The sequence below is a fragment of the Dendrobates tinctorius genome, unplaced genomic scaffold, assembly GCF_039654945.1.
Source record: "Dendrobates tinctorius isolate UK_male_01 unplaced genomic scaffold, ASM3965494v1 ptg000243l, whole genome shotgun sequence".
Lineage (NCBI taxonomy): Eukaryota > Metazoa > Chordata > Amphibia > Anura > Dendrobatidae > Dendrobates > Dendrobates tinctorius.
This window is the reverse complement of record NW_027361910.1, coordinates 261,719-278,188: the sequence shown is the minus strand read 5'-3', so window position 1 is coordinate 278,188 and position 16,470 is coordinate 261,719. Positions and strand designations below refer to the sequence as shown.

Sequence of the window (16,470 nt, the reverse complement as noted above, 5' to 3'; positions counted from 1 at the left end):
AGGACGTTGATCAGTAGAGTTGTCTCTTGAGACAACGACCGACCCTGAACCATCTGATTGCGAAACACAGCTCCCCAGCCAAGAAGGCTGGCATCCGTTGTCACAATCTGCCAGTGAATCGGAAGGAATGACCGGCCCAGGGAAATGAGAGGTGACGTCAGCCACCAATTGAGGGACTGTTTGACCCGGGACGAGAGGCGAATTGGATGATCTGTTGAAGCGGTCTCGTGTGAAATTGAGCAAGGGGATCGCTTCGGTCGACGCCACCATCTTTCCCAAGACCTTCATTGGCTGACCGGAAAGATGGAAGCTTCGGGCTCTGTAGCGATCGAACATCTCGTTGCAGCGAAATCAACTTCTCTTCGGGGAGAAAGACCCTTAATCGACGGGCGTTGAACAATAAGCCTAGAAACACAAGGCGTTGAGTCGGAACGAGGCAGGACTTCTTGTTTACGAGCCACCCGAAACTGGACAGGGTGTCGAGAACGATGGTAAGGCTTTGGAGAGTCTGGTGAAAAGACGGAGCCTTGATTTAGAATGTCGTCGAGGTACCGGAAGAGTACGAGACCTCTGATCCTCAACAGGGCCATCAACGCCGCCATGATCTTTGTAAACACTCAGGGCACGGTAGCGAGACCGAATGGCAGAGCGACAAACTGGTAGCGGTCCTGATGAATAGAGAAGCGCACGAATTTCTGATGCCCTGGAAAGATGGGGACATGCAGATAGGCATCTTGAATGTCTATTGAGCACATGAATTCCTGCGCCTCCTTGGAAGCGATTACTGAGCGAAGGGACTCCCATTCTGAAATGTCGCAAGCGGACCCTCTTGTTCACCAGTTTGAGGTCCAGAATGGGCCGAACCGCGCCGCCTTTTTTCGGCACTACAAACAGGTTTGAGTAAAACCCTGTGAAACTCTCTGTTTCGGGAACGGGCACAATCACGCCGGAACTGAGAAGGGAGTCGATGGATGCAAAGAAGCCCGGAACTAAGGCGGGGTCTTTTGGAGGACGGCATTCGAAGAAGCGATCCCGAAGCCGAGAAACAAACTCTTATCTTGTATCCTGAGGTACAACTTCCCTGACCCAAGCGTCTTCCACCGAGGCAAGCCAGACGTCTCTGAAGAAAAGGAGTCGGCCGCCCAGTTGGAAAGGTGCCTCGGGACTGTGTAGATAGTCATGCCGAGGTGGACCTTCCAGTCCTGGTCCTGGAGGATCTGCCCTGGGAGGAGTGAGATCGCCAGGCTGGAGTGGGTCTAAAGGAGACCACCTTCCTATCCTGGCGTGCTTGCGGCCTTTGTTGGTTGGAAAAAGGTTCCGCCGCCATGACGCGGCGGAAAGACCGAAAGGGCCGAAACTGATGCCTTGGCGGAGGTCTACGAGGCTTGGACTGAGGGAGAAGAGAGCTTGTTCCCCCAGTGGCGTCCTTGATAATCTGGTCCAGCTGGGATCTGAAGAGACGCGCACCCTGAAAGGGCAGGTTGGTGAGGGACTTTTTTGAAGAGAAATCCGCTTGCCAAACCTTGAGCCAAATTGTACGCCGGATTGCAACCAAGTTGCTGGACGCTTGAGTTGCGCAAGAGGCGGCATCTAAGGAGGCAGAGACCAAATATTCCCCTGCATGGGAGATCTGGTTGGCTAGCTCAACCAGTCGCTCTGGTTGGGCTCCATCAAGAATGCCTTGGCGGTGATCTTCTGCCCAAGTGGAGGCAAAGGCTGGGCTGAGCACCGTCGCAGCCGCTTCGAATGCTGACTTTGCTAAGGACTCTATGATCCTGTCGTTAGAATCCTTCAAAGCTGCAAAACCTGAAATCAGAAGGACTGTGCTGTTAGTCTGGACACAGGAGCGTCTACAGAGGGAGAAGCTGACCAGTTGACGGTGAGCTCTTGAGAGAATGGATACAGCACGCCGAGGCGCTTTCCTCTTTGATAGCGCCTGGTCGGATTTTCCCTTTCCCTGGTGAGGAGCTTGGCAAACTCAGAATGAGGAGCGAAAACTCTGGAAGGTGTTTCGGCCCATCTGAACGAAACCACCTGATCTGAGGGTTTCGCAGGGGAGTCTGAGATCTCGAAAGTATGGTTAATCGCTGCAATGAGGTTCTGTACCGTAACCTTCATGTCCGCGGTATGGTCCGAATCCAGCTCTAAAATCTCCTCGGATGGTGCGTCTGAGAACGCTTCGCCTGACTCAGGTGAGGAGGCGCGGGAAGGAGACTGCTGGGAAGGACTATGTGGTGAGATGGAGCGAGAGGAGGATTCCGGCCGGAGATCCTGCCTGGGTCTTTTGCGGCTCATGCTGGCTGGTTCAGATGGAACCTCTTGTGACCTGCTGGGTCCTGCAGAGGTGTCCAGGAGCAACTTATCAAGAACAGCCACTAGGGACTGAGACACCCTAGTGAGATCCGCCACTGATTGAGATAGAGAAGAAGCCCAGTCAGGAATGGGAGATTCGCTCTCGTGTGGAACAATGGGGGGCTCTTGGGTGGCGGGCTGAATGGGTTGCTGTAGTCGATGCAGAGGGGAGTGGACTGACCTGAGGGAAGTTTTGCATTTGCAAGAAGAGCATGCAAAGAACTTGACTAAGGTGCAAGTGGAAGCGGGAGGATGAGCAGGCTTAGTTAGACATAGTGAGGGAAGTGACTGAAGCAGTGCCGGAAGGTTGGGGGACAGGAGGCAGAGGAGGGTGTCAGTCTGCAGTTGCAGAGCTACTCACGGTCCGTTGTCCTGTGGATGCTTCCAGCGAGTGCTGCTGCACAGCTCGTCCGTATGCAGTGGCCACAGAAGAGGCAACGGAGTCCAGCTGACAGGCTGGGGAAAATGGCGGCCGCCTGAGGGGAGCCCGGAGGAAAAAGCACGCGCTTTCTTGAGGCAACAGGGAGGAGGGCGGGGCTAACTGCAGGCAAGGATGGGACCGCCCGGTGCTGATAGGCAGACTAGGGGGCTGAGCGCCGCCTCCGGAGCGCTGACGTAGAGGGCGGGGGGCGTTGAACGGGCGGGAGAGACGCCCGCCTAAGGGAAAAGGCGAGGGCGTGGCCGCAACGCTGGACAAGGCCCCCATTGAAGCCGGGGCCTGAATTAGATGCTGCGGCTGTCGGGGAGCGCAGGGTGGCACGGAGGCGACGCTGCACAGCCGCGCGATCGATCCGCTATGGATCTATGCCTGCCGCCCGGCTGCTGAGCTGAACCAGGATCTGCCACCCGGCTGCTGGTGCTGGAATAAGATAAGTGCAGCCGGGGAGAGGGGAGGGGGGCATGGGGGAGCCATGATACCTGGGGAAATGCCACTCAGGGCGCCCGCTCCACAAGGTACCCGCGCCTGCAACGTGGCTGCCCAAATGAAAAGGGCTAGGTGCAGCCGGGAAGTCATGGGAGAGGAAGGGCTTGCACTCCGGGGTCCCATACTTACCCTCTAGCTGAGACTATCTGTCTTTTTCCATAGAAGGATGTCCGAGTCTCTTCCAGACCGATAGGACCAGCTGGATCGCCTAACACGCATCCGTGCTCGGGGCTCTTGGTCCTGCCGTGGAGAGCTATGAGGATACGGGGTTGCAATACACTCCGTACTCATAGTCTCTTTGTGGGACTACAGATGTGACTATTCACTCTGTATCACTGAGGTAGATATGGGTCTAATGAAAGAACCGTGTCCACCTTCTATTGACACTAAGCTAAACTGAAGAAATTAGTGCCGGTCGGTGGGGTGTATACTGCGGAGGAGGAGCTAACCCTTTTCTATACATAGTGTCAGCCTCCCAGTGGCAGCAGCATACACCCCATGGTTTCTTTGTCCCCCAATGAAGCGATAGAGAAATAATGTTGAGAGAGCCAAACTTTTAAATTCCTGTTTTGCATCTGTGTTCTCTAAGAAAGCAATTTTAGCATCAACTGACCTTCACGTACTATGGAAGGAATAAAGGAATCCACACTATCTATAAACTGAGAGATGATGAGGGAACACCTACACTCCCTGACAAAAGTTATGTCGCTTATCCATGTTATGGAAATAAAAGCTTATAACCTGACGTTAAATTCATCCATTGGTTGTATTAATTATTCTTGTGAAAGCTGAAACCCTCCGAAATGTGGTTTAGGTTAAGAAAATAAATTGCCATCAATGCAGGACTATTCATCATTTAATGGACACAGAATGGTCAGATTTTGGCAAGAACAAAAGTTTTGTCGCCTGGTCATATAATGCACCCAATCCTAGTTTACATCCTCACCTGTGCTCAGTAAATTATCGGTTAATTAGTGGCTGTGTATAAAAAGAAACCCAGCAGCCCAGACCTTCACTTGAGCTGCAACTTGAGCTCTGACAACATGCTAAAAATCCACCCTGCAACCAAAGCCTGGATTATCAAGAGGCTGAAGACCAGATCCACTGCAGAGGTGGCTGGCACCTTTAATGTGTCTCAGCGTCAAGTACAAAGAATTAAAAAAAGAATCGAAGAGACTGGAGATGTTTGACAAGCCCATGTCCGGCAGACCCCGCAAAACAACTGCTCAGGAGGAACGTTTGTTGGTTAGAAAATCCAAAGCAAGCCCCTCTTCTACTGCAGCAGAGCTCCAACAGGCCTGGTCACCTCAAGTCTTTGTGTCAACTAGATCAGTTTGTAGGATTCTGTCTCGAAATGGCCTCCATGATCGAATCAGTGCCCAGAAGCTAGCAGTAAACAAAAGGCAAATAAAAAACCGTGTGGCATTTGCAAAGTCCCACAGCCTGCTAAACAGATGGACGCTGGAAAAGTGGCAGAAGGTGGATTTCTCAAGAATCTTCAGTAGAATTACACCACAGCCGCCATAAATACTGCAGGAGACCTACTAGTGCCCGTATGGATCCAAAATACACCCAGAAAACAGTTAAATTTGGTGGTGGAAAGATCATGGTCTGGGGTTACATTCAGTATGGGGGTGTGCAAAACATTTGCAAGGTGGAAGGCAATATCAATAGCCTAAAATATCAAGAAGTATTAGCTACCTCTTATATTCCAAATCATAAAGGGGTCAAATTCTGCAGAAGGATGGTGCTCCATTTCATACATCCATCTCTACAACAGAGTTCCTCCAGGCAAAAAAGATCAAGATGCTCAAGGACTGGCCAGCCCAGTCACCAGACATGAACATCATTGAGCACGTTTGGGGTAGGATGAAAGAGGAAGCTTGGAAGACAAAACCAAAGAATCTAAATGAACTCTGGGAGGCATGCAAGACTGCATTCTTTGCTATTCCTGATGACTTCATTAATAAATTGTATGAATCATTGTTGAACCGCATGGATGCAGTCCTTCAATCTCATGGAAGTCACACAAAATATTTTTTTTTTTCCAAAATCATATTTATTAAAATTTTATATAGCTAAACAGGTAAACACATCAATTCTGCAAACAGTGCAGAGTAGATTAATAATTCGTCAAGAAAACAGACATACAAACGTAGGAGGTAAGGGGGGGGAGGAAAGGGGAAGGGGCTACCATGCTCCTACATCAACAAGCGCGGTAGATATCAACCAGAAAAACTAATGGGGGGGGAGGGGATAGGTACACCTAGGTATACAACTGTAAATTACTTGGATCAAAGGTCTTAACAGAAACTGACCTGCTAAAGTGCAGGTTCCTGAATATCGAAGTGGCATATAAGCTAGACACAGCGCAGGGTTCATCGCGGGCAGGAAATTTCAGGCCCTGAATTGAAGTAGCACAAGCATCTTCACAGTGGATTGAAGGAGAGCCGGCTACCAAGCCACGGTTCCCAAATCTGGGACATTTTCTTTTTAGATAACGCAGATAATACCAGAGCCCATTCGTATTGGCAATGAAGGTTCATCCTGTCAATCACAAATTGTATGGTCGGTGCGCTGGCCACTCTCCATTTGGATGCCACTGCCAGTCTAGCGGCCATAAACAAATGTGAGAACACTCCTCTCAAAACATGCAGGATCACATCTAAACCGATATGCAATAAAACCATACTGGGTTGTAGGGCCATCCGAATCCCAGTTACCTCAGCTATTACGTCCTCTAGGCTAGCCCAAAAATTTAGTAATTTCTGGCACGACCACCACATGTGGCTAAGTTTCCCCAACATACCGCAGCCTCTTCAGCATAATGGGGAGCACTGAGGGCCAAAGTGAGCAACTTTAACTGGGTAATAGTACCAGCGTAAGTGGACTTTTTTCAATTGTTCCAGATGGTTTAAACATGAGGAAACTCTCCGAACCTCTAACACCGCCTCCCGCCACCCATCAAGCGCTAGGGTGACCTTCAAGTCATCCTCTCATTGTCTCATGAATTGCAGTTTAACCTCTGGGTCAGGATAATTCAGGGCTCTATACAAAATAGATACATTGCGAGTACTAGGTCCGGGCACCAGGAAGAGGCCATTCACTGTACGGTCTAAGTTGGTATTAACCCCTTCATGACCCAGCCTATTTTGACCTTAATGACCTGGCCATTTTTTGCAATTCTGACCAGTGTCCCTTTATGAGGTAATAACTCTGGTACGCTTCAACGCATCCTAGCGATTCTGAGATTGTTTTTTCGTGACATATTGGGCTTCATGTTAGTGGTAAATTTAGGTCGATAATTTTTGCGTTTATTTGTGAAAAAATCAGAAATTTGGCGAAAATTTTGAAAATTTCGCAATTTTCAAATTTTGAATTTTTATTCTGTTAAACTAGAGAGTTATGTGACACAAAATAGTTACTAAATAACATTTCCCACATGTCTACTTTACATCAGCACAATTTTGGAAGCAAAATATTTTTTTGTTAGGAAGTTATAAGGGTTAAAAGTTGACCAGTGATTTCTCATTTTTACAACAAAATTTACAAAACCATTTTTTTTAGGGACCACCTCACATTTGAAGTCACTTTGAGGGGTCTATATGGCAGAAAATACCCAAAAGTGACACCTTTCTAAGAACTGAACTCCTAAAGCTACTCAAAACCACATTCAAGAAGATTATTAACCCTTCAGGTGTTTCACAGCAGCTAAAGCAATGTGGAAGGAAAAAATGGACATTTTAATTTTTCCAACACAAATTTTCTTTCAGCATCAATTTTTTCATTTTCACATGGGCAACAGGATAAAATGGATCCTAAAATTTCCCCTGAGTACAGCGATACCTCATATGTGGTCATAAACCACTGTTTGGGCGCACGGCAGGGCTCAGAAGGGAAGGAGCACCATTTGACTTTTTGAATGGAAAATATGCTGGACTATTTAGCGCTTGCCATGTCGCGTTTGGAGAGTCGCTGTGTGCCTAAACACTGGAGCTCCCCCACAAGTGACCCCATTTTGGAAACTAGATCCCCCAAGGAACTTATCTAGATGCATAGTGATCACTTTGAACCCCCAGGTGCTTCTCAAATTGATCCATAAAAAAAAAAAGTACTTTTTTTTCACAAAAATTTTCTTTTAGCCTCAGTTTTTTCATTTTCACATGGGCAACAGGATAAAATGGATCCTAAAATTTGTTGGGCAATTTCTCCTGAGTACACCGATACCTCATATGTGGTCATAAACCACTGTTTGGGTGCACGGCAGGGCCCGGAAGGGAAGGAGCGCCATTTGACTTTTTGAATGGAAAATTAGCTCCAATCGTTATCGGACACCATGTCGCGTTTGGAGAGCTCCTGTGTGCCTAAACATTGGAGCTCCCCCACAAGTGACACCATTTTGGAAACTAGACCCCTTAAGGAACTTATCTAGATGTGTAGTGAGCACTTTGAACCCCCCAAGTGCTTCACAAAAGTTTAGAACATAGAGCAGTGAAAATAAAAAATCATTTTTTTTTCCTCAAAAATGATTTTTTAGCACGCTATTTTTTATTTTCACAAGGGTAGCAGGAGAAATTGGACCAAAAAAAGTTGTTGTCCAGATTGTCCTGAGTATGCTGGTACCCCATATGTGGGGGGGGCCACTGTTTGGGTGCACGGCAGGGCGCAGAAGGGAATGAGCGCCATTTGACTTTTTGAAATGAAAATTAGCTCCAATCGTTAGCGGACACCATGTCGTGTTTGGAGAGCCCCTGTGTGCCTAAACTTTGGAGCTCCCCCACAAATGACCCCATTTTGGAAACTAGACCCCCTAGGGAACTTATCTAGATGCATAGTGAGCACTTTGAACCCCCAGGTGATTCACAGAAGTTTATAATTCAGAGCAGTGAAAATAAAAAATCATTTTTTTTCCTAAAAAAAATTTTTTTAGTTGGCAATTTTTTATTTTCACAAGGGTACTAGGATAAATTGGACCCCAAAAGTCGTTGTCCAGTTTGTCCTGAGTACGCTGGTACCCCATATGTGGGGGGGAACCACTGTTTGGGCACACGTTGGGGCTCAGCAGGGAAGTAGTGACATTTTGAAATGCTGACTTTGATTTAATGGTCTGCGGGCGTCATGTTACATTTGCTGAGCCCCTGTGTGCCTAAACAGTAGAAACCCCCACAAGTGACCCCATTTTGGAAACTAGGCCCCCCAAGGAACTTATCTAGATGTGTGGTGAGCACCTTGAACCCCCAAGTGCTTCACAGAAGTTTATAACGCAGAGCCGTGAAAATAAAAAATCATTTTTTTCCCTCAAAAAAATGAATTTTAGCACGCAAATTTTTTTTTTTCACAAGGGTAACAGGAGAAATTGGACCCCAAAAGTTGTTGTCCAGTTTGTCCTGAGTACGCTGATACCCCATATGTGGGGGATGACCACTGTATGGGCACACGTCAGGGCTCGGAAGGGAAGTAGTGACGTTTTGGTATGCAGACTTTGATGGAATGGTCTGCGGGCATCATGTTACATTTGCAGAGCCCTTGATGTACCTAAACTGTGGAAACCCCCCACAAGTGACCCCATTTTGGAAACTAGACCTCATAAGGAACTTGACTAGATGTGTGGTGAGCACCTTGAACCCCGAAGTGCTTCACAGAAGATTGTAACGCAGAGCCATGAAAATAAAAAATCTTTTTTTTCCTCAAAAAATGAATTTTTAGCTCCCATATTTTTATTTTCACAAGGGTAATAGGAGAAATTGGACCCCAAAAGTTGTTGTCCAGTTTGTCCTGAGTACGCTGATACCCCTTATGTGGGGAGGGACCATTGTTTGGGCACACGTCGGGGCTCGGAAGGGAAGTAGTGACGTTTTGAAATACCGACTTGATCGAATGGTCTGCGGGCATCATGTTACGTTTGCAGAGCCTCTGATGTGCCTAAACAGTGGAAACCCCCCACAAGTGACCCCATTTTGGAAACTAGACCACCAAGGAACTTATCTAGATGTGTGGTGAGCAGCACTTTGAACCCCCAAGTGCTTCACAGAAGTTTATAACGCAGAACCGTGAAAATAAAAAATCTTTTTTTTTCCTCAAAAAATGATTTTTTTTAGCCCGCAATTTTTTATTTTTACAATGGTAATAGGAGAAATTGGACCCCAAAAGTTGTTGTCCAGTTTGTCCTGAGTACGCTGGTACCCAATATGTGGGGAGGGACCATTGTTTGGGCACACGCCAGGGTTCGGAATGAAAGTAGTGACGTTTTGAAATGCAGACTTTGATGGAATAGTCTGCAGTCATTACGTTTGCAGAGCCCCTGATGTGCCTAAACAGTGGAAACCCCCCACAAGTGACCCCATTTTGGAAACTAGACCTTCCAAGGAACTTATGTAGATGTATGGTGAGCACTTTCAACCCCAAAGTGCTTCACAGAAGTTTATAATGCAGAGACGTGAAAATGAAAAAAACATTTTTTTTCCAGAAAAATAATTTTTTAGCCCCCAATTTTTTTATTTTCCCAAGGGTAACAGGAGAAATTAGTCCCCAAAAGTTGTTGTGCAATTTTTCCTGAGTACGCTGATACCCCATATGTGGGGGTAAACCACTGTTTGGACACATGTCGGGGCTTGGAAGGGAGCACCGTTTGACTTTTTGAACGCAAAATTGGCTGGAATCAATGGTTGCACCATATCTCGTTTGGAGACCCCCTGAAGTGCCTAAACAGTGGAAGCCCCTCAATTCTAACTCCACCCCTTACCCCAACACACCCATAACCACAACCCTAACCCCAACACATCCATAACCCTAACCCCAACACACCCCTAACCCCAACACTAACCATAACACTAACCACAAGCCTAACCCTAATTCTAACCCTAATTCCAACCCTAATTCCAACCCTAACCCTCTTTCCAACCCTAACCCTCTTTCCAACCCTAACCCTCTTTCCAACCCTAACCCTCTTTCCAACCCTAACCCTCTTTCCAACCCTAACCCTAACCCTGATGGAAAAATAAAAATATTTTCTTTATTTTATTAGTTCTGCCTACCTATGGGGGTGATAATCGGGGGGTTCATTTACTTTCTATTTCATTTTGATCACTGTGAGAGTGATCAAAATGAAATAATGGAATCTGCAGCCGGCAGATTCGGGCGGGCGCACTGCGCATGCGCCCGCCATTTTCCAAGATGGCGGCGCCCATGAACCGGACCCGCCGGACGCCGGGAGCGACGGGGGGACTTAGAAGGTGCCGGGGGCGGTGAGAGTGGGTGAGGGGGGGATTGGAAGCTGGCGGGGAGCGAAGGGAATGGGAGGGGGGGCAGATGATGACAGCGGCGGCAGATCGCCGCTGTCATTCAGTGGCGGGGGGGCGATCGCCGGTGGAGGGGGGCAAATCGGTGTCTCCAGCCATGTCCGATGCTACTGCAGCATCGGCCATGGCTGGATTGTAATATTTCATCAATTTTCATTGATGAAATATTACTATCGCTCTGATTGGCTGTTTCACTTTTAACAGCCAATCAGAGCGATCGCAGCCACGCCCCCTGTGGTGAATTACAAAGCCCCCTGTATCTGCGGGTCAGGTGACCTTTCATTGACCCTGGTCACCCGACCCGCAGGGGGGCTTTGAATTCATGACACAGGGTATGCGTCATAGGTCGGATTGGCACCGACTTTCATGACTCACGCTGTGTCACAGGTCGGGAACTGGTTAAAGAAGTACGACGGTTATGTAGTGTGTATAAGATGTCTTAGTTGTAAAAACTGATAAAATCTATGTCGAATACCAGGGTGTTTTGTAGCTAAGCGGTCAAACGGCTTAATCGCTGTGCCGTCAAACAGCTGATGAAGTGATTTTACACCAGCCAGTACCCATGGCTGTAAATCTATATACGGGATATGTAATTCTAGCGCCTTCAGTGACACTTCAGTTAATGGGATTTTAATAAGGGTCGGGACCGTCTGTCTCCAAAAATGCAATGCAGTAGACATGGTCGGTAGAGGGAGATGTCACACAAAACATTAAATATGACTGTAATAGCACCACAACTTCATTCACCAATGTTATGCAACATATATTTGTATTTTAAAAGTTAATTTGTTTGAATATCACATTACTTTCTGTGGCCGACAAAACTGCCACAATCTGACCATTCTGTGTCCATTAAATGATCAATATTTCCGCATTGATGGCAATTTATTTTCTAAACCTAAACCACATTTTGGAGGGTTTCAGCTTTCAAAAGAATAATTTATACAACCAATGGATGAATTTAACGTCAGGTTATAAGCTTTTATTTCCATAACATGGATAAGCGACATAACTTCTGTCAGGGAGTGTAGCTAATTTAAATCTCCTGAGTCTAGATGAATTGCATCCTAGGGTACTGAAAAATATGGCCAAGTAAATTGCAGAACCATTAGTCACAATCTTTGAAAAATCTTGGAGTACAGGATAAGTCCCAGAAGATTGGAGAAGGGTAATTGTTGTTCTTATCTTCAAAAAAATGAAAAGATAGAACCAGGAAATTACAGAACAGTGAGCCTTACTTTTTTTTACCAAGAAAGATCTTTGAACAGATTATTAAACAACATCTATGTGAACACTTGGAAAAGAATAGTATATGTTTATAGTAAAAAAGTCAAGCCAGACTAATGTAATTTCTTTCTATGATGGAATCACTGACTGGGTGGATCAGGGAAATGTGGTAGATATGGCCAAGTATGGGATTGGCAAGGATATATGGTTGAGTGGATTCATAATTGGCTCAGTGATCGTACTCAGAGTGGTAATAAATCGTTGCACATCCAATTTCGAAGAGTGTTTCAATTGGGGTACCACAAGGCTCTGTCCTGGCCCCAGTGGTGTTCAACATTTTTAGAAATGATCTAGAAAAGCGAACTGAAGATAAAGTAACCAAATTTGCAGATGATGCAAAGCTGGGAGGGATAGCTAGAGAAGACAGAGAAAGGATTCAGTAGGCTTTAGATAAGCATGAACAATGGGCAGCACCTAATAGAAAGAATGGTATTTAACGGGAAAATGAAAGATTCTACATTTGGACAAGAAAAACAAAAATTGCATCTACAGAATGAGAGGAATGGAACTAAGCAACAGCACATGTGAAAAATACTTGGGTATACCAAGTGGCTTTTTTACTGTTGCATCACTCTGTTGACTCATGTGCTGTTTGTGATCAAACACAGTTCTGGGGTGTATTATGAGAAGCACAGAGTCTAGATCACGTGAAGTAATTATCTCCCCTCTACTCCTCCTTTGTCAGACTTCATCTGGAATACTGTGTCCAGTTCTAGGATACTTGATAGCACATCACCCAGGTTTTCCCATAATGTCCTCAAATGTGTGAACAGTAGAGTCAGAAATGTGAATTATGAAAATTAGAAGGCTGATACTTGTTTTAGTTCCACAGATCTATTGCAGTTTCATCAGACACAGAGCTGTTCCCCATGTCCCGTGTCTGATATTTCAACTGAAATGAATAGGGGGGTTTTCGGTTGACCTAAAATTGCAGAAAGAGTTTTGGTGACTTGAAAAAATATAAAGTAATTAATGAAGTCCTTGCTGTCTTACCCCCACTGATGACATTTTAGAGGAGTTTTCTGAGAACATGATATTGATGCTTTAGTATGGGCCGTAAGTGTAAAATTGTGGAGGTCGAGCTTGTGGCACCTCTTCCAACTAGCTTCAAAGATGCTTTACGTGTGAGTGTTGCAGCGTCTTCAGGGTTTATATGGCTCCATATTCCTCCACTTGTCTACTTAATACCTCTGGCTTAGCGTATTGTAGCATTGTTGCATTCAATTCTTTTGTTTGCATACATTGACGAAAATTTCCCACTCAACATGAAGCAAAATGTGTCACAAAAAAACAATATCCAAATTACTGGGATATGTTGACTTGTTCCAGAGTTTTTACCTCAAAGTTACACGTGAATTTTTAAAATTGAGGCTTGTTCATTAAAGGGGTTGTCCAGTACTGACAATCCCTTCTTGATTTAAATGTTTGTCCCTGATAAAATAAAAAAGGTTATATTCTCCTACCGAGCCGGCACAATTCCAGCAGTGTCTGCACTCGTGGTCATAGGGCTGTCTTGCGGTTTTTGTGACACGTGACTCCGGCGCCCAATCAGTGCTGGCGTCGCTGTCCCTGCTTTTTGTCGAATTGAACATGAAGAGGAAGTGTGGGCTGCGGCTGATCTCTGACTTCCTCTTCATGTTCAATTTGACAGAAGGGGACAATGAAACCAGCACTGATTTGCACTTCTGGCTCACGTGTCACAACAACCACATGGGAGCCCCTCGCAGAGCGAGTGCCGACACAGTGGGAACAGAATAATATTTGACCTGCACTCTAGTCCAGATGTGAGGTGCTGATGCAGTGGGCCTACAGACCCTAAGTCCATAAAAAATTAAATTCACCACACACTCTGTCCATATAGTGATGCAAAGGGGTAATTTTATTGCACGCAGTCTCAAAAACAGTAGAAAAGGGGGAGGTAGAAATACTTAAGCGACTATATACATAGAAATACTTGAGCAACTATATATACTATCTCCCCATTTTCTATTGTTACTGAGTGCAACAAAATTACCCTTTTGCATCACTATATGGACACCGTGGGAACGACACTGGCACGGGAGGGGAGTATAAGCTTTTTTTAATTGGGGACAAACGTGAGGTATGAGAAGGAGTTGTCCCAGTAGTGGACAATTTCTTTAATGTACAAAGCTCGGTCTTTAATGGGTTAAAAATAATGCATTTTTTTGTCTCTGCTTTAAGTGTTGGATTCTTCTAGATAATCCTACGTTCAGGCAGCTCACTGCTTGGTTATTCTCATGAACTATTCCTAAAATATACAGTATTTAATTTTTTAAAAATTTTTTTTAGTGGCATCAACTATGACAAACCATTGCAACCAATACAAGTGGCATCACTGCGCGCAGATCGTATAGCCAAAGAAAAGAAGGTGCATTCTTTAACCTTTCCTAACTGCTTGGTAGTCCTATGGATGTATGTTTAACTACTTTAAACATTTTCTTTGTTTAAAGGCTTTGGAACAGGTTCGCGCACAACAGCAATCTGGCCCATTACAACAGCAGCCGCAGCAAAATGGACAAGTAAGCCAACTCGCAGCTGCACAACCTGGCCAAGTCCAATCACCAGCTCCTACTGTGACTCAGGCACAAGTCGTCATTCAGCAGCAACCTGTAGCCAAAGGCCCTAGCACAGGCACAGCTTCTATAACCACTCCAGCTCTCCTTGTAAGAAACATTACATTGATAACCTGATGCCATGTATGAACTTTGATGCCATATCATAAATTATTACAAGCAGAAAATTAACAGAAGTTGTTTGAGTATTTGTCACCAATCCTGTTTTGTCTAGTAAAATATGATACAACAATTCTAGAAACATGATAGTTTTCTGTAAAGTTTATAAATAAATCTGGATGTTACCATTTCGAGTTTTACTTCCTCAGTTTGTAATTAGTTTGCTTTTTGTTTGACAGACTGGCACCATAAAGGCTGCTGTACCTGGAACCAGCATTGCTACTGGTGAGGATAAACCAAATTGTTTTGAATTTTGAGAAAACACACTTTGGTAGAGTTGAAAGTTTGTACTTTAGTGCACTTCATGGTCGGGCCAACAAACAGGCTCTCCATGCATGTGTTGTGACTGTCACACAGCCACGACACATGCAGCTGCGGGGCTGAACAACTGATCATCGGGAGCGCTCCAGGTATCCAGGTTCCCGAGGCAGCTCTTCGGTAAGCGCTATAGCTATTCGGATAAGCTCCTATCCGAAACTATTCGATCAACACTAGTCATTAAGCTAAGTGTAAGGCCGCGTTCACACGTTTCGGTTTTTTCACGTTTTCACGGTTGTTTTTAACGCGCAATTTTGCCTTGAAAACGCAGAAAAACAGCATCCCATGCAATCCTATGGGATTCCCGCAATGCTGTGCTAATGCTGCGGATTTTCCCGCGGCGGAATCGCATCGCGGAAAAATACGCAGCATGCTCATTATTTTGCGGATTCGCGGCAATTCCGCCCACATAGGAATGCATTGTTCTGCTTACTTTGCGCATGTGGCTGTGCCCACCATGCAAAAAGGAAGCAGAACATTTGCGGATGGTACCCACAGGTCCGAAGGAGAGGATACTGTCCTCCGGGTTCTGGGTACCATATCCCTGTAAAAAAAAATAGAATTAAAATAAAAAAAATCGGGTTATATTCACCTTCCGACGCCCCGCGCAGCGTCCCCAGGCTGCAGCGATACACGCAGTAGGTCCCGTTCCCAGTAATGCATTGCGATAATGACTTTTGATGAAGTCGCGTCTCGCGATACTGTAGCGGCGACGTCATCAAAGGTCATTGCCGCAATGCATCACTGGGAACGGGACCTGCCGGAGCATCGCGGAGGCCTGGTGACGCTGCGAGGGACATTGGAAGGTGAATATAACCCTATTTTTTATTTTTTTTTTTAATTATTTTTAACATTAGATCTTTTGACTACTGATGCTGCATAGGCAGCTTCAATAGTAAAAAGTTGGTCACACTCGTCAAACACTGTTTGACGAGTGTGACCAACCTGTCAATCAGTTCTCCAAGCGATGCTACAGATCGCTTGGAAAACACTAGCTAATTACGCTTGCAAATCGCTAGTTCTTCCGCGGGAAAATCGCGGGAATTTAAAAACAGGATTTTTGGGTTGCTTACCGTAAAATCTGTTTCTCGGAGCCTTCATTGGGGGACACAGAGACCTTGGGTGTATGCTGCTGCCACTAGGAGGCTGACACTATGCACAAAAAAAGTTAGCTCCTCCTCCGCAGTGTACACCCCACCGACCGGCAGAGAATTCCTCAGTTAGTGAGAAAGCAGTAGGAGAAGGAACAGAATAGGTTGACAACATAAACAACTCAACTGTAACCATTCAACCAAAGTAAGAACAGGAGCTGTAAAACATGGGAGGGTGCTGTGTCCCCCAACGAAGGCTCAGAGAAACAGATTTTACGGTAAGCAACCCAAAAATCCTGTTTTCTCGTTCGCCTTATTGGGGGACACAGAGACCTTGGGACGTCCCAAAGCAGTCCCTGGGGTGGGAAACAAACTTCCATCAGGCCAGCGGACTCACCACCGCTGCCTGCAGAATCCGTCTACCTAGGCTGGCGTCCGCCGAAGCG

The 16,470-nt window shown here is 45.8% G+C and overlaps 1 protein-coding gene across 4 annotated transcripts in view; it reads left to right on the top strand.

The window, feature by feature from the left end:
• EP400 (E1A binding protein p400) overlaps window positions 1-16,470 on the top strand; it is a 346,882-nt gene that overhangs the window by 248,625 nt on the left and 81,787 nt on the right. For all 4 annotated transcript variants that reach the window (XM_073557025.1, XM_073557023.1, XM_073557026.1 and 1 more), the window contains 3 exons: window positions 14,173-14,251; window positions 14,334-14,546; window positions 14,795-14,840. In XM_073557025.1, coding sequence (XP_073413126.1) covers window positions 14,173-14,251; window positions 14,334-14,546; window positions 14,795-14,840 — 338 coding nt within the window. The remainder of the gene's footprint in view (window positions 1-14,172; window positions 14,252-14,333; window positions 14,547-14,794; window positions 14,841-16,470) is intronic.